The 24,365-nt window shown below is 41.9% G+C and overlaps 2 protein-coding genes across 2 annotated transcripts; one reads left to right on the top strand and one right to left on the bottom strand.

Moving 5' to 3' along the window:
- Positions 1 to 1,047: 1,047 nt before the first annotated feature.
- On the bottom strand, positions 1,048 to 3,791 carry dnajc22 (DnaJ (Hsp40) homolog, subfamily C, member 22). The gene is made up of 4 exons (XM_080470242.1): positions 3,716 to 3,791; positions 2,169 to 2,778; positions 1,718 to 2,010; positions 1,048 to 1,281 (listed from the first exon to the last, which is right to left on the bottom strand). The coding sequence occupies exons 2-4, from the start codon at positions 2,716 to 2,718 to the stop codon at positions 1,105 to 1,107; spliced, it is 1,020 nt and encodes a 339-aa protein (XP_080326368.1). The 5' UTR covers positions 2,719 to 2,778; positions 3,716 to 3,791; the 3' UTR covers positions 1,048 to 1,104.
- A 4,075-nt stretch (positions 3,792 to 7,866) lies between these two features.
- Positions 7,867 to 22,802, top strand: lmbr1l (limb development membrane protein 1-like). The gene is made up of 17 exons (XM_080469510.1): positions 7,867 to 8,082; positions 13,716 to 13,800; positions 15,625 to 15,658; positions 16,042 to 16,181; positions 16,549 to 16,652; positions 16,754 to 16,877; positions 16,979 to 17,047; positions 17,149 to 17,213; positions 17,879 to 17,951; positions 18,047 to 18,133; positions 18,244 to 18,320; positions 18,403 to 18,480; positions 18,578 to 18,651; positions 19,342 to 19,432; positions 19,529 to 19,595; positions 20,455 to 20,616; positions 21,238 to 22,802. The coding sequence occupies exons 1-17, from the start codon at positions 8,020 to 8,022 to the stop codon at positions 21,321 to 21,323; spliced, it is 1,479 nt and encodes a 492-aa protein (XP_080325636.1). The 5' UTR covers positions 7,867 to 8,019; the 3' UTR covers positions 21,324 to 22,802.
- The last annotated feature ends 1,563 nt before the right edge of the window (positions 22,803 to 24,365 follow it).

The following is a 24,365-nucleotide window of genomic DNA, read 5'->3' as shown; positions in this document are numbered from 1 at the left end:
TATCCCCGCCGCTTCACGCGCATCCGCGGCCAGTTAGTTTTAAGCCGCGCGGTTGGATTTGTGGATTTGGGTCCGTGATGACACCAGTCAGCTCGAGACAGCGACCAGACACAACGGCAATCCGCTGCAAAGAGTTGCGGGCATTTCGTCCCGAATTTGTCCGCATGAACGCGGCTGTCATCCGACGTCAAAGTGGCCCGAGCGATACAGTGTTTCTCGTGAGCCGTTGCTATGGCAGCCGACCACACGACAAATGGCATTCACCCCCAGCAACTCCTCAAAAACATGCGCTTGCCTCCAAAATTACCTCGATGGATGCGCTCACCAAGTGTCGCAGTCCGGTCCACGAGCCTCCTCCGTTACCTGCCCGCCGGCGGATGTTTTTCTTCTTAATTGTCTGGATCGCTGTTTGTTTTCCCAGGCGACGACAGCATCTCCTGGATTTTTTTTTCTTTTTTTTCTTCTTCTCCTTTTTTTTTTTTTTTTTTTTTTTTTTTTTTTTACCTGGGAATCCCAAACAACTTCCGGGCCCATGCTGGGATACAGACCGAATAATTGTACAACAGAGCTCTTGATTCGGTGATCGTCGAATGCATCGATGCATGTGAGAGGAATACATGTGCGGAAGTTTTATACCTTTTATATGAACTCAAAGCGCAGAAAAACACAGACTGCTGCTGCGCATGGGTATTTATCTTTTTAAATGCCAGTGACTGGCAGGTTTTTATCATACACCGGATGCCCGTGCATGAATATTCATATACACGATGCATATTGACACCATATGTATTCATACATACACACACACGCTTACATTTGAACACATTCCGTATATAACAGCATGCAGGTAATAAACCAAAAGCAGGTTGAATTTGTTGTAATATGGTCCATGGAGACACTACATCCAAGATTCCAAGAGGTGGCAGCAAACTGTCAAATTCTTCACTCGCAGCATTCAAAGCTGTCTGACAACTAAAAAGTATGACATGAATAAGTGATGTTGACAAAGCAGTGCAAGTCTGTACGTGAGTTTTTTTTTTTTTTTTTAATTCTTGTTGCAAGAAAATACACAAAAATACAAAGTCTCAAATAAAGTTGGGTCCACTATTGGAATCGATTGGGCCTGTGCCATCTCTGGAGGACTTCATACGCCTGGTGAATCTTCACAAACATTTCCTCAGCATTCTTGTTGTGGTTGTGGTCTGGATGCCATGCTTTCACCATCTCCCTGTAGTTCCGAGTTATCTCTTCATAAGAGGCGCCTTTTTCTAACGACAGCACCTGTGAAATGAAATAACCAAGGTTACAAATCAGATGAGGCAGGATTCATGCTGAGGAGTGACTTTTAATAATTCATGATTGAAAGCCGAGGCGTTGACCTCATCTCAGTTCAGAGCCAGATACATTGTGATTTTATCCGATTTGGGCCAGGCTACTGAAAAAGTGCCACAATAACTGTTAAATGCACTTTTTATGACTACTCAAAATGCCTTTTTGTTTCAGTGCAGAATGTTTTCAAAAAGACCAATATTGTTCCCCCCAAATTGGAATTTCTTTTAGAGGAAAATACTTTTAATCTCAATAATCCCAATATAAATCCCATATTAATGAGGCCACAGGGTGCAGAATACAAGGGGTTGTCCAAACACAAACGCCATCCTTCGGGCCACATCTGGCCGGTGAGCCTTAATGTTTTTAGAGTATTAGCGGCACTTACCTGCAGTGCTTCTTTTTCCCTCTGTGTGTATTCCCTGAGAAGTATTTCCAGAACCTTCCTCCACGCCTCTTCATAGTACCCCCCTCCAGTCAGCAAACACAGGATCCGATACGGCATCAAAAGAATGTACTCCAACACACTTCTGAGCCAAGGCAGGAACCAGAAGATATCCAGCAGGGCGGCTATACAGTCAGACAGGTAGTACAGCGTGGCTGTGGTGTTGTGGAAAATACAGTAACCCACTGGAGCAGAGAAGGCCAGCCAGGCCAGACCGAGCCTGTAAAGCCGTGGAGCTGCATAAAAGAAGGGCGAAATATTATTCGAGTCAATGCGGGGGTACACAAGCAGGAGATATATATTTGTTTTCCTTTATTTTCCACTGCCAACTGAAGCTGCAGGACATTTCATGTTCTTTCTGAAACATTTCATGTGTTCTATTCAGTCCACTCACTCAGTTTCTCTGTGTCACCAGGAGCACGCGGAGGTTTGACCCTGCGATGCTGCGCAGCAGTGACACTGGCAGCCACGCTGATAGGGAGAGGCGAAAACGTGCTGCCGTAGAATATCGGGGAGGTTATGAGACAAGCGGTCAAAGTTTTTTGGAGGTTGGAGGTCTGCGGGCCGACACTAGACACCAGATGCACTCCTGCTCCCACAGACAACGGCAGGACGATCAGGTAGAAGTAATTGAGGGAGTTCAGTGCAATCATAGCGACAATGCCGAAGTAGATCCCGACACACACCTGCCCAGCGAATCTCACGGGGCCCAGAGATGGAGGCTCTGCAGCGGAAGGGCCTTTTCTCTCTTTCTCTGTATCTCGATTGGCCTCCTGAACGTACGCAGGGATGCGTATGACCTCTCTGATCCAGCCGAACCCAAATCCTCCCAGAGTGAGCATCCACAACAGAGCATGGCTGTCCCTTCCCAAGTACAGATGGTGAAGACCCAAAGGACCAGCGACGGCCCACAGGATGTAGGTTAGCAGTACACTTTTTACCATCCTGTCGCCTCAGTGGATCAGGACCTGTTCACGTCAATTTTAGTCATTCTTGACATGTACCTACAATGAAGTAACACAAAAACATAGTCTTACACTTTGAAATGATGGGAACATAATTCCACATCTGTTGTTCTTTCCTGCTGCAGGACTAATAATCTAACTAGTAATATCTTAATTGTTCCTTCGGGATAAATAAACTTAACCTGATTTAGATTTTTCTTAAATTAATGTAATCTAAAGAATTCATTTTGTTGATGTTGTATGATTGTGTATGGAATGATTATGAAGTTGCAATTTTATTAATTTCTATTAGGGTTTGGATTGCGAAATTAAATTAAATTAAATTAAATTAAATTAAATTAAATTAAATTAAATTAAATTAAATTAAATTTAATTTAATTTAATGTAATGTAATGTAATGTAATGTAATGTAATTTAATTTAATTTAATTTAATTTAATTTAATTTAATTTAATTTAATTTAATTTAATTTAATTTAATTTAATTTAATTCATCCTTAGATTATCTGCTTTATTGTTTTTCTTTGTTTGATTTTAAAAAGTGCAGGTATTTTCATCAACATGTGATTAGTAGGGCTTTTATCACGGCTGACTTATAAATTCCAGGGCCTCTCGTGTCTGTTTAAATGGTCAATATATTTCGCTGCTCATACAAGGCTATGCCTTACTATGAGTGCTCTCTGTGATGTGGATCTCAGCCAGGACACGCAAAGGGATTTTCAATCTCTGTGCTTCACTTTCCTGATTGAATAATATATTATATAAGACGGATTTATCTTAGCTCTCGATGGACAATGTCATTTAAATGGAGTCAACACTGTGATGCACAGCAGTTTCTTTCTGACAGAAAACCTTTGATATGTGAAGAAGTCCGAATTCCAAACAAACGATGACCTTTTCTCCGTAAACAAAAGTTTAAGGAGTTCTTCTCAAACAAATACTGTTTGTCATTTGTCCTAAAAAGATTCAGGTACTTACTGAGCCCAAAATATCAAATCCTTATCCCGAGAAATCCCTTCCTGTGGTTCCCGTTGCTGAATTTGCAGAAAGCTGTTGCAACTATTGGACTTTGGATTATGACAATGGAGTTGCAGCCGTCGACACACTATCAACATGTGCCTACGATCATCTAAACTGATAAAGTGAGAAGAAAGTTCAGCAAGTGCTCCTGTCTGTTTGTTCTGTTAACAATTAAAGCACAGATTAATAGCAGGAGATTCATTGTAATACTACTTTAAGCTGGAATCCATCGTATGTGCCAACAAATTCAAAACGTATTGCAGAAGGAATGAAATGTGAATAAACAACTTCCTGCCGGTGAAGGACTGTTTGTCTTAAGCTCCAACCACATCCCCAGAATTTTAATTTCCTCATTGTGGAACAAATAAAGGATAATCTAATCTAATGTAATCTCACCTAAAAGAAAGTTACATCTCAGAAAAAAGGCTGACGGGGGCGAGTTTACCATTGTGTAGCTTTTTGTCTGGTTGGTGTGAATTTCTGGGAAGTGAAGGGAGTGGTTGCTGGAAGTTTGGCAGGGAAATGTTTCAGCATTCTGGCTGCTCAACTCCTCTGTGCTCGTCTGATTTTCTATTCTATGGTGCGCATAATGTTTTGGAAAAGTCTAATATACAGGCAGCAAAACTCTTCTGATAAGTTGCGGTGAAATGCAGAACGCAGCCTTGCTGAAAAATGCCCGACCTTCACTTGTCTGGATGAGAGCATGTTATAAAATCTCTTTATAGTTTTTATCATTTGGTTTTCCTTCAGAGTTTTGTGCACTTCCCATGCCGCAGGCATTAATTTAGCTCGGTACCATCAGAGAACTGATTAAAGTCCAGATGGTCCCTCGCTTTATAAATCCTGAGGAGACGGTTTTAATGTTTTTAGAAAGACTTTCACATTTTAAACCAATGAGCCACTGAACAGTTTATTTTAATATTTTAAATGAGCTTTAAGTTCACAGAAGAGAGTGGAACCTGTTGTATAGATATGTACAGACGGTCCTTTTTCGCATCACATTAGTGGATAGTTTATTAATAGAACAGACAATATTTCTGTAGGTGTTCCTCAGACGATGATGTTTGACACAGAATCATGTCTGTTTTATAGAGAAGTACCCAAAAATCACAATTATCTTCAATCGGCTTCTGGCCCTGTCCTCCACTTCGTCCTTAAAATATTCATCCAGAGGTCCAGTTGCATTTGATAATATAATGAACAGTAGAATTGGGATTATAGAAGTTAATCCAAAGTTTTTCGGTTTTCAGGTCTGAAGATTAATGGACTCTGCTTCTCTAACAGACTATTTTTATACTCATGGACCAATTAAGTGATTGCAAAAGGTTCAATTGAAGTATTATTGTTTTAGTATAACTTTTTTTCCCCCACAATGTCAGAACTTTGTTGACACGTTTTTCGCTGCCATCAAATTCAAAATTAGCATTTCTATTTTAATCAATTTATTTGTTCCAGAAGGACAAGTCAAGGCAGCATAAACACATAAGATAAGATAAGATAAGATAAGATAAGATAAGATAAGATAAGATAAGATAAGATAAGATAAGATAAGATAAGATAAGATAAGATAAGATAAGATAAGATAAGATAAGATAAGATAAGATAAGATAAGATAAGATATCCCTTTATTTATCTCGCATGTGGAGAAATTTGCAGTGGTACAGCAGGATAGTACAGAGAAAGAAGCACACATAGCAGGAACTAAAAAAAGCAGATAAAAATACAATATAATAGAAAAATATGCACACGGTGCCTATAAGTGTGGACATGTACAGAATATGGGGGTGGATGTATTGCACAAAAAGCAGATAAAAATACAATATATGTAACATATAGATACACAAAATAAACATCATACATACATTAAAACCACGAAAAACAGTGTATAAAAATGTTTGAGTTCGAGAATAAATAAAAAAATGTGTATATTAAAAACGTGAATATGAAATTAAAAAACTTTTTCTGACAAGGGGTAGTTAAATGTCAGGTTTATGCATTAAAAAGGGAGATGAAGGAGGAGAAGACATGTCTGTCTGTCTGTCTGGTTTACTGGGAACAAACACACTCCTGTTTCCTACAGAACGGGCAGCAGGAGGAAAGCCTCTCAAACACAGGAAGCAGGATGTGTGACTGACTCGTCCTCTGATGTCCTGCGAGTCGACCGAACAGGTTCCTGCTCACGGTGATCTGAGAGACTTGTCTCATCAAACCGTACCTGTCCTGCATGGAGATCCAACGAAACCAGCAGGTGAAAGGAGAGGCCAATTCATTTATTAGTTTATTTGGACGGGACGGTGCTCATCGGTGATCAGGCTCATCTCTTCATGAGGTTACGGTAGATATGCCGGATTGAGCACCAGGCTAATTTCCATCCGTTGACCCACATAAAACCATACAAGGTCACAAACATATAAAAACATATAAAAACAAAACGATAAAACAAAGACAAAGATGATAAAATGATTCTTCCTAAAAATCTTTCCATTAAGTGTGAATATTAAAGTGCTTACTCGGTAGTCTGACATAGGTAAAGTGCCATTTTTGTGTGCATGATTGTCCTGATGATCAAGAGTTTAGTTGTTCATCAGCCATATCTTGTGATGTTTTTTTTTAAAACCGACAAAGGTGGAGCTTTCTCGGATAACTGGAGATATGGTATTCCAGTTTCTGTAACTTTAAACAGAGAAGGCATTCTGGGCAAAGGAGGACTTTTCTATCTTATTTTCACGATCACCCCTGGTGGACCTGGTATTATTAGTAAGGTTATGTCTTTATTTTTTGATAAACTCCCTCAGGGGTGTTGGGGCCATCCCAAGCATGGATTCGTCATTTGTCATCATAGAACAGGAAACTGCTCAGTGGTTGGGAACCACTGATCCTGGATCTGTTAAAATATTAAATCTCCTTTAGTTGCCAGCTGTAAAGGTTCTTCAAATTTAACAGTGAGATCGGTATCTTGATGAGTGTTGATATGAATTGTTAAAGCTTTTAAACCTACTGGCACATTCAAAGCTTCTTATCGGGTGATTATCCTGATCGTCAGAGAGGCCAGTGACGTGGTTTGGGTGGAGATGGACTCCGTACAGGTGGTCGCAGAGAGGATCCGGTCCAAACTGAGGATCCTGAGCAATGTCTCTCATTCCCTCCATGATGTAGATCAGGAGCACCTTCTTCAACAAACTAACACCACCCAAGTGCTCCACAGAGCGCCACAGGACATCCTTCCATCCTGTGGCCAATGGACTCTACAGCTCCTCTCTGTAAATTGTATTTGTTGTGTTTTTGATTCCCCGTCTCCACCTGTGTTGAAGTGTCCCTGAGCAAGACACCAAAACTGCTTCCAGCGGATGGACGAGATGCCGCCTTGTATGGTCGCCGCCGCCATTGGTGTGTGTGTGAATAGGTGATTAACGATGTAAGGGGGGGGTCCATGTGACAGTTTGGAGAGACAGCTGACTGGAGGGAATGGACGCCGCCAGGGCTGCCATGGGCTGGATACCTATGGCCGCGTTCTATGGCCCCGCCTGGGTTGTTGGACAAACGCTACGACTTTGAGAGAGAACACAGCAACCACAGCTTCTTCTTCTTCTTCTTCTTCTCTTTGCCTTAAAATGTTGCTGGACCATATTTTAATTTGCCTTACAAAATCTGCATTTTATCTTTCAAATGTTGTCAATGGAAATCTGCACTGTCTCATTTTAACTCTTGTCTTCTGTTAATTGTGTCAAATCAGTTTTATATGTTTCATTATTTATTAATATTTGTATTTATCATAAGAACAAATAGAATATATGGATTATACGAATATCTGTTTATTCTACGTTCTATCCTGTGCGGGGAAAACGCTTTATTCTGTTCTATTCTATTCTATTCTATTCTATTCTATTCTATTCTATTCTATTCCATTCTGTTCTGTTCTAGTGTGACAGAAGCACAGAGAACGCTTGGTAGGAAAGGACAATGTGGATTTAAAATCGAGATTAATTTGAATGTTGGTGAAGCGTTAAGTAGAAAGATGATTGACAGCTGCGTGGGGCGCGTGCTCTCCGCTTAGTCCCGCCCCCTGGTGTCCCCTCTCCTTCCTCCTCCTCCTCCTCCTCCTCAGTTTTCAGCGGAGCTCCGTGAAGGAAGCAGCAGCAGCAGCAGCAGCAGCCGCAGTTGTTCTCGCTGTTTTAAAAAGCAGCTCGCTTGTGAGAGAAAATGTCTCTTCTGAACACTTGAACCGTCGGCGTGGCTTCAGGACACTGGAATGGTGTCGGACAATGGAAACGGACGACGTGTCGGTTAGGGAGCAACTTTTCCACAACCGCGTCCGCGAGACCATCGTAAGTAAAGAAACTCGGTTAATGTGCTTATGGAGGAGAGCCGCTTGAAACAAAGCTGGTGACTTACTACACCGACGGAAGTAACGTTAATTCACGTTACTTAAAAAAAGAAAATTTAATTAACAAAAAGTGACGGGATTCTCACGTGACGTGTTCGAGCCTTTGAGATCTGCAGTTTTGCACACTTTGATAGATTTCATTGATGCAGATCGTGGACTGGCTTCGAGTGTTGGTAGTGTAAATACCTGCCCTGCTCAAAGGTCGGGTCAGTCCCAGCAGCAGGACACATCTGGCTGACCTTTAACCCCTCGATGTCCCGTCAGAGCAGCTCACACAGTCCACTTCCTCAGACTGGAGATCTTTCACCATTATTATAGAGAGTATCATTCAACAGACCTCTTTTTTTATTCTGCTGACTTATCACTCTGGAGGAGTGGATAAGAACTCAGGTCCAGGTTGTCCTGTACAGGAAGATAACTTGAATCCTACAAGCTGCTGGCCGAAAGGAAGGGTTGCATCTCAAAGATGACTGTTTCTACTAAAATGACGCCATGAAACAATTAGATCACTATTTGTGCTTTCTGAATGGCATACAAGTGCAGGAGTGTCAGTACCTCATTGTTTTCGAACGTCACGCTGTCAGGGTGAGTTTGTGAAAACACCCATAATGCAACAGCTATAGAAGCTTTTTTTTTTTGGTAATTTCACTGTATTTTGCACCAAAAGGTTTCATTAAAAATGGCTTTATGTTGGCATTGTTGCAATTTTCAGTAGTAATTGTTTGGTTTAGCAAAAAAAAAAAAAAGAAAATGGATATTTTCATCACGTATAACCCTAACCCTTCAAAAATGTAAAGTTTGTCATGGCACTATTATACGTGTCCAGCGCACTCAATTGATGCTGTATGCGGCTATTGTACTAAAATGCGTTTGGGACCCCTGGTTTAATGGGTGCGTTTTCCAGTTATGCGTTAACTAACTAGAGCTTCATTCATTACCTTGTTACCTGTTCCTTTGGCTGCCTTTTTATGACTCAAAATACCATCTTGTGGTGAAAACTTGTATTGCAAGACTAAACAGGTTGACGCAAGTTGAACCTTGATCTCATAACTCGCACACTTTCGTTCGACACGACTTCAGGACTACTGTTTTGTCTCATTCACAATATTTTTTCTTTTTTTTCCTGGTGTATCAGTTTACTTAAACATAAAAACATATTTGACCTTTTGAGAGACCCTCGTAGGGCAGACCTGGCCATCATAAGGCCCAGGGGCCATATGTGGCTCTTCAGCTTTGCTTGACCAACATTCAGGGAAATCCTGAATCAAATTAAATCAAATTTGCTGTTGTTACTGGCTTTATCGTGTATAAAATAGTGAGATTCTTCACGTTATTGGCCATTATTACATTCTTGCTTGGGTCTAGCATCTTGACTAGAAATATTATCTCACAAAATCAGTGTTTCACGGCTGAAAAAAAGAGGAATAATGACTAAATATATATTTTATTTACTGGACTTGACTCCGGAAAGTTAGAACGTTAGTGGCTCTCCCCTGTTGCAGGTCATATGGAGGATTTACTTAATGAATACAAAGAGCCTTTTAAATGCAAACGTTGTAGGAAAACCACAGATTATAGTTTAAATAGCCCATATCAGATATTGATTTATATAGTCGTTTTTACATAGTTTGAAAACACACCGTTTCAAGGGAGGAATCATATGATCAATTTTTTTTCATTTCTCATATCAAGTCGTAGGCTGACTCAACCAAACATTGAAGTCATTTGTGTGGTGTTTTTTTTTTTGTACACCCACATTAACGATCATAAGCAGAGTTGATAATCTTCAGGAAGTTTCTCTTTTTAAAAAAGAAATGTGGTAGGAGTTACTCACTTTCAGCCGTGCTACTTGTAGGATTAACTTTCCGGGAGCATCAGCCTCGGTGCTTGTGCTTGTGTTTTGTGTCACGCCTTTGTTTTGTCATTGTCCCTCTCACCTTAAGGCTATTAGCCACTGGCGAGCCTCAAGTCTGCAGCTTACCGCCCCTTCACAGCGCTCCCTCCCAGACAGATCAGCCGCCACGGCACCTTCAGTTATTAAGGGCAGGCCTGTCGTTAAACCCCACGGTTCATCTCGCTTCCATTACCATCACTGATGAGTGCAAGCAAAAGGCTTTTTTGTCAGGATTCTCATGACAATGAAAAGTAGGTCAGGTTCCTAAAAGTAAACAGTAAAACTAGAGTTTGATATTTATATTCCTTTTTTTTTTTTTTTTTTTTAAAGGAAAACACTTGGTACCTTGCATCTTGAAGTTCATGTATCGCCCATATTAGATAAGATTAATTGGTGGTGTTGTTATAGACGACAGTAAAGCCCACACCCACAACCTAGAGGGATCAACTAGGATCACTATCTGGCAGAATAAAAGGTCATGATACGAGCTCACACTGGAGCTGTGGGACAGTCGGTATCGGCACTCATTAAGATTCAGTCACGCTAGGAAAGATTGTGTAGCCGCACCAGGATTCACTCAATCTAAGCATTTTTATATAAAACGTCAATACATATTTGGAATCTCCAGCATTTTAGCTCCGTGCACCACCACCATTGGTCTCAGCTGAAACAATGAAGATGTGCTTCACATGTTGACTCTGGTGAGGGTAAACCTACATCCAGGTCTGGGGAAACGGTGGAGGAGTTACAAGACGTCATGTTTTGGCCTTTTTGGAAGCAAACCTAACTTAACATTGTCGTTTTGTTAAAGTTACAAAGTGCCTACAAGTTGTGTGCTGATGCGCCTCTGGAAGCAAACACAAAAGAAATCTTGAATTAAATGACGCAGTAGCAACATACCAGCTGCTGTCGGTGCATACCTCCGATGACTGCGCCCTCTGGCACAATAAGACTCTGATGGCTCTTGAATAGATGAAGTCGTGCCCGTTGTGTCTTCTGACGCAAGAAAGATTAATGCATCCACTACGTCACTGCGAAAATATCTCGATGGTTATTTTCTGCTTTCTGTTAATAAGGAGGATAAAGTTTTGTGGCTGGTGGTGGCCGAGAGTCGCTCATGGTATTTGAGGCACGCAGCCAAAAATCAGTTTACATCATGGTTGTGATTATGCTGGTATGAATTGATGCACATTTTCGCGACAGATGATGCTTTTGTTTTGTGATAGCAGTTGTTATTAAGGATTTATGTGAAAGATAAGGGTGGAAGGAACAACGTTTTTCTTCCCAGGACATTTCATACTTCACGTGAGACTCGAGCAGAGACTTCCTGGAAGGAAATTGGTAAAAAAAAAAAAACTAAACAAAAAACACTTTGACTGTGACCAACTTCAAAATACTGGTCAAACGCCACATGAGAGAAAAGTTCTTCCTGGATAACTCCCAAACCAAGAGGGAGGGAAGCGAAGCTCTCGCAGCCCTGAAAGAGAGAGAGAACGTCACTAAACTAGAATTTATCGACCTGTACTGTTGCTATAAAGCTTTATAGCTCAAAACGGTGAATCTGTTCCACTGAAGTGCGAACAGCGAGGATTTATGCGTGTTAATACAAGTGAGAAGTAAGTGTGGACATTTCTTCGCTTTCACCAAAGCGGCTGCCTTGTTTATGTGATGCGAAAGCCGCTTCTGGTAAAATCTGACAAAAAGCTCCCACTTTCCCAGTGGGAAGTTCCCAGTTCGATTTTGTAAGATGCATTGAAGTAGGATCTTTCCCACTCGTGACGCCGCGCACCTTAAACTGGCGTCACGGTGGAAAATGTCTCATTTTGTAACAGTAGACCAGTGGCCTGGCGGTCCAGGATGTCTCCAGAATATCTAATCCTGTTGCTCTGCTGTTGGACTCCTGTCCCTCTGGAGACGTCCCTCTGGATGCTGAAATCCTTTAAGCCCTCCCCTCAATGGCTGCTATGTGCGGCCACCTCTTGACGTTGCCCACCAGCACGTGTTCTTCTCACAAAGGTGGCTTTCCTCTGCCCTGGAATGTGTTTTTCTTTTTTCTTTTCTTCCGCTCAACACCTCGTCCTTTGTTTCCTCATTGTTGGATTTAACCACGGCGGCCTGGTTACTAAATTAGACCGCATTAATGAGCAACATGTAGACTGAGCAGATTAGTTGATGTGTGCATGATGGAGCTGATGCGTCGCCACTCATCACGCTCACCGAGTATTCCTGAACAGGAGAACCTTTTTATGCGCGGTCAGAAACAATGGCGGGGGCAATGCGGCCTCGTTGGGAACGCCTCGCTTCATTTCATACCGTTGCCCAACCAGTGGACGACCATTAACGCTACCACAGGTTAACGACTGTGAACGCTGATATAAGTGTACTTCGTCCCGCCATAAACGGTTTTGATCACACAGTTTCCTGACATTGGATTTCTCACAGCGATCGTGTTAAACTTAAGTCAATAACTACCTTTTTGTGTCATCTCTTTAACAAACAGGTTTTTTTGCCCCTTGGCGTGCCGTACGCCTCTCCCTCTGATTTATTGCTTTTAGCTGACAGACAAACGTCTCAGTCTCTCCTCGCATATCCAGCTTCCCCCGAGCCCCTCGGGCAGAAATGTTTGGTTGCTGCTTGTTTTCCTGGCAGCGACTTCAGCGACTTCGACGCTCCGGCGCACAATCTGAATCAAAAGATTTGTCGCGATTGATCAAGACGGTAACTGTCGTTACCTAAAGTGTAATTTACACATGAATTGAAGCTTCTGTTGAGCTCACAAAGCCCAGGAAGTCCAGCGGAGGAGTTTTCGTGTTCGTGAAAGCAGCAAATGCTGTTTGCAGATCGCCTGAGAACAGTTTGTCTCAGGTTGAGTCCTTTTTTTTTTCCACAAAGATGTGGCATTTCTTAGAATTTTGACTTGGTTTGTTAACTTGCTTCATAAGCGCTTGACTTGAGTACAAAGGGTTAAGAACCTTTTTAGAGGATGTGCCAGAGAACCAAAAGTGATGATTGACATTTCTTTTTAATATTACAACAACTAAGTGAACTCCTTCTGAATTACAGTTGTTTTATTTATTATTATTATTAGGGTTAGTTTGTTTTTTTCTTTTTTTACGCAACCGCTTTCTATTCCGTTTCCTTTCAGGTCAGAGTTTTATTTCCTTTTTTTGATAAAATGGCAGGTAAAAACGTCACACAATGTTTTTTTATTTAAATTAAACCCCTAAAGATTGGGGGGGTTGCATGTGCTGGCCAATCAGTTTACAGATTGACGGAGGCGGTTCAGTATTTTGCCCAGACAACAGACGCCTCAGTGAATGATGTGACCTACATTTTCATAAAGAGTTAATGTCAAGTCAACCAATAGAGATTTAAACCAGCATGAGACCGACCCCCCCAGTGGTAATAACCCCTTTCTCTTTGCTTTAATCCTCAGTTTTTCCACTCTCTGTTGCAGAAAAAAAGGGGTAATCGTCAGACTCCATCTGTCTCCACTGTTTTAGTTCTTCTATTCCTTCCCTCCCGGTTGTCTTCTGACTCCTCCGAATGTTTCTTGATATCTGTGCTGCAGCTCCACCGCAACTTTTAAGTGTAAACTTTATGGATGAAGAGCCAAACCGAATAAACACACCGCGACAAGACTGTTTTACTAATCTCCTCTTTCTCGTCTCTCTGTGCAGATCTGTGTGCTCCTGTTCTCATGCCTCTACATGGTGTCCTACCTCATCCTCACACACTTCAGGAAGAACGCGGAGTTTGTCACAGGTGAGTGTTGAAGTGCCTCCGACTGGAAGCTCTTTCAGTCGGTTTCATCACAGGCCGGCGGAGAGTCGCCTGGGGGGGAACCGCCGGTGGTGACAAGCTTATTGCTTACATCTGCGCAGTGGAATTTCTCTCTGCGAGTTTGTGGGCTGCATTTTTAAAGTGACTTTCTGTTTCTATGAAAAAACTTTTTTTTTTTTTTTGTCACGTTAAGATTCCTTCTGAAACTTAAAAACACTGAAGACGTTTATTGCACAAAGAACATCTTGTTTGCATCTTTCTTTTTATATGACATGAACTTTATTTTATTAAATATAGAAAATGGAATCAAAGATTTTACTTTCTTTTTTTTTTTTTAAACAGTTGAGAATGCACATTTTGAACTGTGAAACTTCTCAGATATTTCCTGACTACACTCAGTTTGTTTACAGTCCTGGGCTTTCACACACATCTCCTAGTTTTGCCTTAACATTGAGCATTTTAAACCCTTTGCATGGCTTGTTTACAACAACTTCCAGCACTTTTTGTGAGCCTTTTGTGTCGTTTGGCCTCGTCATTCAGGCGTACGCAGAGTCCTCCCAAAACAGCTGAATATTAAACCCCACACACAAGACAAGCCCACCTTTTCAGACCCACTTTCAGGATAGTAGAACCCGTCTTAATTCAGACCAGCTGCAGGGTATTTGTAAAAAGAGATATTTCCATGCACGTGTCTCCCGGGTTTTGCAGTCTTACTGGACAGTAAATGCTCTGAACCTTGGCTGGAGAGGCCTCGAGGTGAAGAAGTCCTGTTGCGTAACGTGTAACTACCTCCTCAGACAGCGTGCCGGTGGGAGAGGGGAGGTGAAGAATGTTGCTACATAAACAGAGCTGCAGAGTAACCCCTACTTTCATAAGATCACCTCTTCACGAGCACAAGAATCTTAACGTCGTGTGACCGAGCGCGTCCTTTTGTCCCGACATGTTTGGCGTGCGCGTGATAAATAAGAATCAAGTACTTTTGGAGGCCTTCAGCTGTTAAAACTGACTAACTTTTAAAGTCTGACGGCATGAAAGCGTTGACGGTTATATAATATATCCAATAGGTTGCGACAATTGGAAGCAGATGTCTGAGCTAAGCAGATCCGTGTGCTTCATCGAGGCAGGGCTTGAACTTGGCACAGAGCCAGCTCATTTTGATTTTGTTTTGTTTTTCGTTATTGGAGACGAGGAAACGCTCGCTATCGACTCGTGGCTGAAGACTTGTCTTGTGTATCAAAACAAGCCGGCAGTTGTGCCCTGCAACGAGGTGACGATTGAGCAATAACTCCACACGGTTGTTTTTGACACAAGGAGCGAGAGAACTGGTTCCTATTGCGCTTCATAATTTACCAGCTGTTCCAACATCTGTAGAAGAAGCGTGAGAGAGTAATTAGCACAAAAGCTGTGTTGTCGGTGAGTCGCGTGATGAGAAATCGTTCCTCGGGTCCAGCGGACAGTTTGAAGTCTTTTCACACGGATCTGTTGGGTTAACAAACAGTGTGAATTACAAATGGTGAAAGATTCTGGTTTCCAGTTTTACTGGTCTTGGATTTGCATGAACAAAATGTTCCAAACACGCTGCTCCCCCGTACTCGCTCCCCTCTCTGACACTAGTGTGACTTTTGCTTTTTCTTTTTTTACACTCTCCATGGCTCCTTCCATTACACGTTCCCTATATTTACCTGTTTGTGTTTGTACATAGCAAACACACACAGTGCCCCTGAAGAGTATTATAGTAATATTTTTTACTAATAAAACAGATTACACATATATATAAGTAACTGTAATCTGTTTGCTTTCTTTCAGATGACACCGAAGATGCCACAGTCAACAAGATTGCGTAAGTCAAAGTCGAACAGTTGATTAGCAGCCGCTGTTCACTGACTGAGTGAGCAGTAGTCGGTGTGACATAAGCAGTGACCCGGGACCCCCGCCGTACCTGCCCCGCCGTACCTGTGTGTTGATACCTGGAGCTTTACTGCCCTGCCGTACCTGTGTGTTGATACCTGGAGCTTTACTGCCCCACCTTACCTGTGTTGATACGGCTTCTAGTACAGATGAGGCTGATTAACTGCTGCTCTGCCCTTTGTCCCGACACGCTGGCACTTCACCTTATCCAGAGCCGCCCCAGCCTTTCACCCGCTTGTTTTATTTGGCTAAACACAAACATGTGACATTCATTGATTATCCTTTTTTTTTTTTTTTCCTTGCTCCTTCTCACAGGCTGTGGTTGTGCACGTTCACTCTGTCCGTGGCGGTGTGTGCTGTTCTCCTTCTCCCAATGTCCATTGTGTCCAATGAGGTGCTGCTCACCTTCCCACACAGCTACTACATGCAGTGGCTCAATGGATCTCTCATTCGCGGTACAGAGCATTGTTTTTGTTTACTTGAAAGTATGAAATGGTTCACGGTCAATGTTTGATCACTGCGGATAATCTCGAAAGTTTCCAAAGACCCTGGTGTGTAGGAGGTTGAACTCTTTTAAATAAATGTCCTAGTGAAAACAAATTATTATCTTTTTGTTTTTTTCTGTATTAAACTTTGTGGTGATGATTTCACCTTTTAAAATTCTTCCCCTCTTTTTAAATCATTGCACATTTTGTTGATGGACTGTGCCTCACGGTGGCTGAAAGCAGTACTACCGAAATCTTCCCCTTTAATTCAGGAATGTTTAATCTGACCTTTGTGAATTTTCTCCTCCTTTTTATTGATTTCAATTTTTTTTCACAGGACTGTGGAACCTAGTTTTTCTGTTCTCCAATCTGTCCCTGGTCTTCCTCATGCCCTTCGCCTACTTCTTCACCGAGTCTGAGGGTTTTGCAGGGTCTAAAAAGGTACCAGTTTTAATGTTCACTCACAGATTGCTGCTCCACAATAGAAATCCATTGATTCGGGTTCTGTCATGTGCGTTTAAACGTCGGCTCTCGCTCTGCAGGGCGTCATGGCGCGAGTGTATGAAGCCGTCGTGCTGCTGCTGCTGCTGGCTCTGCTTGTGCTGGGCATTGTGTGGGTGGCATCTGCTCTCCTCCATGACAACATGGCCCGGAAGAGTCTGTACGGTGAGTCACTTGCATCATACCCATATGCCTCTCGGTGACACTTCTTTTTCTTTTTCTTTTTTTAACCATATAGTTTCTTATCATTTCCTCCTGAATTGCAGACCTGTGGGAGTATTACCTCCCCTACCTGTACTCGGGCATCTCTCTGTTTGGAGTGCTGCTGCTGTTGCGTAAGCATACTCTTCTGACATTTTACTGCAGTAGCATGAATGCTGGATGACTTTCACCTTTCATCACCATCATCATCCTCTCTTTTTATGTCTCTCCTCAGTGTGCACTCCATTCGGGTTGTCTCGAATGTTCAGCGTGACAGGCAGCCTGCTGGTCAAACCGCGGGTGAGTCATGTGCTTTGCATGTTGGGAATTTCAACAACAACAAAAAAAAAAAAAAAATCATTCATAGAAACCGCTTTGTGAGACTTAACTGAAGCGATCCAAACCAATTTGGGGTCACCGTTAAGATTGTTTGAAGCACCTTGTTGAGTTATAACGTGATCTGAACATGAACTATGATCAGATTCTGAGAGGGCCTCTGGTCTGTGCTCCCGTTGCGATGTGTAAACAAAAATTTATTTAAATTAACTGTGGATGATGGTGAAAAAATGAGCCGACGCGAACAGTTTAATCCTGAAAACCTGTTTGGGATCAGCTTTAAGAGCCTCCAATTTCATCGATGTGCATCATATTGAATTCAGACCGGAGCAGCACACTCATGATGGCTAAGCAACACATATATACTGAATGAATTGAAGACACATTTTGTTGACGATTACTCCAATGATTTTTACTAAGACGCTCCAGGCAATAGAAAATGGTGTGTCATTGGTTTCAGAGGTATTAAAAGGTATTAAGATATGACCTCATAATAGTTGAATTTTAGTAGTAAAATCACTCACAACAGAAATTTCTTCTTAAATTTAGAACCACTTACACGTTGGGAATTTTAATTGTAGCTGTGAGTTGTATTTCCCTTCACCACTGACTGGTCCTTCTCTCCTCAGCTGCTGGAAGATGTAGAAGACACACTGAGCTGCACCGCGTTCGAGGAAGATTCGCTCTCCAGGAAGCTCAAATGTAAGTGGACGACTGCGCTCGCGCTCGTTCCCCACCTTCCCCGCCGTTCATTTAAAAAGTGACTGACGTTTTGTCTCCGTTGCGTCTGATTGGAGGCGGCGGTGCATCGTGCTGGGTCAGGCTGAACATTGAGGCCATGAAAAAAGAATATCAAGCAGTGCAGAGCAAGCGGGTCGCTCTGGGTAAGAGGAACTAAACATGCTGCTCCCCTGCTGGTGGTTTTTCTTTTTTCTTTCCTCCACTGTGTTAAATCATTTGTTGTTGTCATGTTTCCTTTTTGTCCCCTCCACAGAGGCCCGTACCAAAGCATCCCCATGGCAGAGGAACCTGGGATACCCTCTGGCCATGCTCATGCTTCTCGCTCTGACGGTACAATTAACAAACGCATTCATCATTTGTCTGGATGAAGCTTCTCCTGCTCGTTCTAACAATCCCGACGTGATTTCCACAGGTGATGTGTGTTCTGATGGTCTGTTTCAACGTGTTGGAGTTGCTGCTGGATGAAACGGCGATGCCCCGAGGAATGGAGGTGGGGGAGGCGTGGGGATAAGGGCTCATCTGAAGACCTCATGCTTGTGTGTGCGTCATCTTTAATAATCTTGATAATTAACTTTTGTGTGCTGCAGGACCCTCACCTGGGGATGGCCTCCTTCTCTATGTTCGGCTCGCTGGGGGCAGCAGTGCAAGTGGTCCTCATCTTGTATCCTTTCATGCCAATCGCTAATCTTTGTATTAATAATATTTACAATTATCAGCATCATCTTGCACGGTGGCACGAGACGCTCGCAGAATTAAATATAGGCCTTTTTTGTGTATAGTTTGCATGTTCTCATGCGTAAGGGTTCGCCCTGCGGCGGCTTCCTGACTTCATTCGTAGTCGAACCGGATAAATCAAGATAAAAAGTGGATGGATAGATAATCATTCTGACATTAAATGCCACTCATAGAGCTTTAAAAATGTTTTTATATAAATCCATATGCACATGTATTCATATATGCACTTAATACCAGATAGTAAAAATGGTTGAAAAATCAATTAAGTCAATTTCAGAGAATAAAAGAAAACACAATAAATCCTAATGATGTGATAAATCTAAGCTATTTTAAAATATCATTATAAAAGTTGGTTTTTGAGCTGCTTTATTAAACCATGAATGCTGTTTCTTAATATGAAGTAGTTTCATGTTCCAGTTCCTACTTTACAGCTGCATCACAGTACCTGTTGCAACCACTGGAACTATCTGACATTGAGAGTGTGGTTCAGTTTCTGCTGCATTTATTGTATGGGGGGAAAAAAGCTTTAAAAATACAGAGCGATTGCTTCAGAAGAACCAATCTGTATGTGAGACGAACCATCAGTGAGTCCTTATTGTCCTTAAATTGATTTCAGCTACTTAATGGTGTCTTCAGTGGTGGGTTTTTATAGTTCTCCTCTCTTCACTACCCTCCTGCCTCGTGCACAAGACACTAACCTCACACAGGTACCTTTGCTTCTTTCTTTTTTTAATCTCGCAGTGAGAAGAAGAAGAAGAGGTTATTGATCAGGATGGTAATGCCAATGTTTGCATCTCTTTCAGATTATAGCAAACTGTGTTTCACTGCTCATCCTGAGCTCTGCACTGCCGGTGTTTTCACGCACACTCGGTAAGAACTGCTGCACAAACGAGGTGAAACACGAATAACCTGCACGTGGCGGCTTTTTAACAGTTTTACACAACGCACTAATGCTAAACTGGCTTTGAAGCTTGTGGTGCATTCACTGATTTGTAAATGTGGTATGCATGCTGAAAAGTACTTCTGTTTTTGTCACAATGTAGAACGGGGGTGTCAAATCCAAACTCAGCCTGCCAGAGAGAAAATAGACTATGACTGCACCATCAGAGAGCCAAATCATACTGGGAGAGTTAATCCATGACAATTATTGCTGAAGGCAGCAGAAATTTTGTGGCCTAAGAGATAATATGAGTTTGAGGACAAACTGTGGCCAAGAGGATATCGGACACATGTTTTGTTTTTTGGTAGTTTTTTTTTTTTAAAGAAATTTTGAGAGGAGGAAGTTTTAAAATTTTGGGCAAATGCATTAAAAGTAAACACTTTTCAAAAGCAAAAGGGAAAGTCTTGAAATAGTTTGTATTTCTAGGGTATCCTGTCATTTTACTGCTCTGGTCCTATTGAGATCGAATGAGACTGTGTGAGCCGTCACCCTTGATAAAGAACATACAAATTAGTTAACTGCTCTGTATTTCTTCACACAAATGGCATGGCAGACACTGTTTTTCAGGATTTCACTTTGTCTCATGTTTTCATAATCTGTGAACTAGTGTTGAGAGTATTAAAAAAAAAAAAAGGCAAATTATGTTTGACAACTGTAATTTCTCCTTAAATTAACAGTAAACATGTAGTTCTTAAAAATGCCCACACGAGGGCAGTCTACTCTGAATACTGTACCTGCATTGTACAGCTCACTCACAGCCGTTTCTTTACTTGCACTGTGTTCTTTTAGGGATCACTCGCTTCGATCTGCTGGGAGATTTTGGACGGTACAACTGGCTGGGGAACTTCTACATCGTCTTCATGTACAACATGCTGTTTGCTGGACTCACCTCCGCCTCCCTGATAAAAACCGTCACCTGGGCGGTGCAGAGAGAGCTCATCCGTGCCTTCGGTTAGTTTGCTTTCACTTCACATTCACAAAGAAAGCTGGAAGTGCTCGGCGTGTGTGTGTGCAATGTTCTACATGTGGGATTTCTTTTTGTTAAAATGCACTGGGTTGGTAAAAAGCTTACGTCCCAAGTCTCCCCACCTTTGGCCCGACTTCCCCGTGGGCTGGACCCTCTTCCTCAGATAGAAAGAATACAATTCTTTCAGGAAACTGTAAAGGGACAAGAGGAGAGTCGGGTCCCCTTGGGGACGTTGGGGAACCCCGCCCTCGACCCCAAACAGCGCACACACACACCCTTGAAACCTCCACCCAACACAAACAAGCACTCGGAGCATGGGCACGCCAAACACACACACACACACACACACACACACACACACACACACACACACACACACACACACACACACACACACACACAGAGTTCCCTTCCTCACAGTGCAGATAGCATCTCGGCACCGTGGCAGTTCTGCGGCACTTTCCCATTACCTCCCAACGTACTTTTGTTCCGTGATTAAGAGATTTTCATCTCACCAAAAACACGGTTTTCCTTAGCTTTGCAAAATTTGTGCTCCACCTTGTATTTCTCTGACATGTTATCGATGTTTTGTTTTGTTTTTGCAGGTCTTCACAAACTACCCTTGACGGTGTCGCGCTCCACCGTCCCCTTCCGACTCCTCCTGGCCAGCGGACTGTCTAAGATCCAGTGACTTTGCTTTTCTCCTTGATGCTGCCTTCCCTAACCATGAGAATCTGAGCCGCGGCACCAGCGCACCTGTCGCGCTGCCGATGTTTGCCCTCATGGGCTTTTTTTGGTTGGATATTTGACCTCATGTAAAGAGACTGAAACGAGTGAGACGTCTGCACTACGTCCATCAAACGAGGGTCCAAGTTCGTGCCAATATTTGCAAAGGCGGGTGTTGGCACATACGTTGAGTGAGTCATGGGAATGGCTGGAACTACAGGAAAAGGGATTTCTGCCATATTTGCAGGAGCACCATGCTGAACAGTCTTTTTTTTTTTTTTTTTTAAAGAGGATCTTTAGTTTGCTGTCAGCAGATTAGTTTTTGTAATATCGCATTGTAACTGTGATGTAATTTCCTCTTCCCCCTTCAGGTCGATGAGTGCTCTCTCTTTCTAATGCGGCCTCCCCACTCCTTCCTCTTAGGTTAGACCACTATTTTAAGATCGGGAATCGTCTGCTTCCGTGTGTTTGGTTGTCCGGTTTGCAGCAGTGCAATGCTAGTTAATAGGAGGATGTTGTTTTTGGAAGCAGACGGGACACAGAGTACTTTGGTTGTCTGTGGATGTGCGGGTTATCCAGGGAATACAAGATTAATGCAATGGTCTCCGTGTTGATGACAGTGAGTTTACTGGGTGGGGGGAAAAAAACTGGTGTATGATTTGCAAAAGCTTTACACTTTGTCTTACACAGGACCTTTGAACGCCATGTGACGTTCACAAACTGAAGATTTTGCCTTCGATCAATCAAACTGTGAAATTTTTTTTTAATTGGGAGAAAGTGCAATATCTTTAGTAAAAGCACACTTTTTTTTCACCATCACCAAAAGCCTTTTTTTTGTGTATTTTTTTTAAATCTTTGTCAATCTTTAGACATTTTTGAATAGTTCCAGTATATTTGTGACTTAAAGGCCTTAAAGTTTTCACCAGCTTCTAGTTTCATGTATCAAGCCCTCACATTGAGTAATATTATGAATAATGCATCAGAGGTTTCTCGTTGACGACCCTGTGTCAGCGTTTGTATTTGCTGCTGTATCAGCAGGTAATTTAATGGCGTTCTGACCAGCAGGGGGCAGTCTATCTCACACTCAACACCACCCTCTGTGGTGTTGGTTCTGTTCAGTGTATCTGGAGAAATCTGAGGTTGACTCATTTCACTTTTTTGGGGGGAATGTTATTTTTGGATTTTTGGAACTTTTATGATGTGTTGTTTTTATTATTATTTATGGACATTTGGGGATTCATACTTTACGGCTCAGTACTCTAAAAGATTAATGTGATACACGTGAGAGACAAAAGAATGTTTAAAAGTTGTCTAAGATAGAAGAAAAAAAAGTGTTTATTGTTTACTCTTTTTTTTTAAAGAAAAGAAATGCTCATATTTCAGACTTTCTTAAACTGATTTCTTAACCCACGTTGTTTCACTGTTTTATAAGCCGAATACTATTAAAAAAAAAAAAGAAAATCAGTTTTTGACTTCTTTGTGTTTTTTTGGTTACATATCAAGGTGACTGTTCTTTGAAGTGTGTGTGTGTGTGTGTGTGTGTGTGTGTGTGTGTGTGTGTGTGTGTGTGTGTGTGTGTGTGTGTGTGTGTGTGTGTGTGTGTGTGTGTGTGTGTGTGTGTGTGTGTGTGTGTGTGTGTGTGTGTGTGTGTGTGTGTGTGTGTGTGTGTGTGTGTGTGTGTGTGTGACTAGTCGGGACATCTGTCCTCTGCGTCCCTCCACCCTCTCGTCGTACTTCTTTAATCAGAAGCAGAAGAAAGCCATATTTTGAGCTGCCTTTCAGCGGTGCCCACCCCCGACGCCACTCCAGACAGAGCCCACGCTTCACCCCCCCCCCCCCCCCCACTCCGATGCAAACGCCAGATAAAAAACAAACAAACCTCAAATCAAGAGAAGCGACACTCACTCAGCCGCTGCTTTACGTCCACACCACCCTCCTCCTTTCTTCCTTTCCTTTCCCCTGCCTATTGTTCATTTCCTCTCCTCAGTTTTTTGAAGAAAGCCCCAGCTTTGATTAATTTCTCCCTCCTGATTTTTTGTTTGCATTTTTTTTGGTTTTGTTTTGGTGGGTGCTGTAATTAAGCTTATTTGGTTTAGGTTTTGTTTTGCACTGCGTTTCCTTTTGCCAAAAGGAAATCGGCCAACATGTCTCTGTAACATCAGCAGCACATCTGGAGGCTGCAGTGACACATGCACTGGATAACGTTTTTAAGTGTATTTTCAGGGAGCTTGTTCGTTGTGACTAGTGATTGAACAAATCCAGACAAATGAAAATGCTTGAATGTGATGTGAAATGCTTCAGTTGTGAAATGAAAGCCTGTATAGGACACATATAGTTACTATATGTTACTGCACGATGCTAAAAACGAGCACTGAAAGTAAAGTTAAATCTAAACAAATGCACTGAAGCAGTTGAAACTTAATTAGAATGAATTTGACTCCTATGCTCCAAGGATTAAGAGACCACAAGCAAACAGTCACAAAAACTAGTAAAGACAAACATAAATCATGAAAACTCCAAAGTATTCCCTTTTATTTTTGGAGTAAATTCCAATACATTTCACATTTAATGCTGCTTTTTTTTTATTTTTTAAATAAAGCAGAATATGATCATTCAATTGATTCTCTTTAAAATAATATGAGTAAAATAAAGTAGCAGGATTTCTGCATGTTTTCACAAACTCGCCTGTCCAGTGTTCAACTAAACTTAATGTTTTTGATTAATGTTCAACCTACTGGGGGGCCAATTACAAAAAATAAATCCATTTAAAACACGTGGAAGTGACGGGATGTTTGGAACGCAACTGTTTTCCTCTCGTTTTGAAGGCGTCTGCTTGATTTTCTAATTTCGGGAAGTTAAAATTTGAGCCTCTTTATGAGCAGAACTTAACTGTTACCCCGAAAACTTGCCGAACATCACGTTTGAGAGCCATTACAGACATTAAAACTGAAGCCACGGGCTTGCTTTTTTTTTTTTTTTTTTTTTTTAAGAATACATTTTTTAAATG

This window comes from Lipophrys pholis, assembly GCF_963383615.2.
Source record: "Lipophrys pholis genome assembly, chromosome: 8".
Classification (NCBI taxonomy): domain Eukaryota; kingdom Metazoa; phylum Chordata; class Actinopteri; order Blenniiformes; family Blenniidae; genus Lipophrys; species Lipophrys pholis.
The sequence above is the reverse complement of the archived record's forward strand: the minus strand, read 5'-3'. Positions and strand labels throughout refer to the sequence as shown.

What these genes read in the sequence shown, in the direction of transcription:
- dnajc22 (XM_080470242.1), bottom strand. Translation starts at nt 2,718, where the DNA reads ATGGTAAAAAGTGTACTGCTAACCTACATCCTGTGGGCCGTCGCTGGT. An exon ending in TGGTGACACAGAGAAACTGA is followed by an intron (nt 2,011 to 2,168) that starts GTGAGTGGACTG and finishes TCTTTTATGCAG; the next exon opens with CTCCACGGCTTTACAGGCTC. An exon ending in GGGAAAAAGAAGCACTGCAG is followed by an intron (nt 1,282 to 1,717) that starts GTAAGTGCCGCT and finishes TTCATTTCACAG; the next exon opens with GTGCTGTCGTTAGAAAAAGG.
- lmbr1l (XM_080469510.1), top strand. Translation starts at nt 8,020, where the DNA reads ATGGAAACGGACGACGTGTCGGTTAGGGAGCAACTTTTCCACAACCGC. An exon ending in GAACGCGGAGTTTGTCACAG is followed by an intron (nt 13,801 to 15,624) that starts GTGAGTGTTGAA and finishes GCTTTCTTTCAG; the next exon opens with ATGACACCGAAGATGCCACA. An exon ending in AAGACACTAACCTCACACAG is followed by an intron (nt 19,433 to 19,528) that starts GTACCTTTGCTT and finishes CATCTCTTTCAG; the next exon opens with ATTATAGCAAACTGTGTTTC.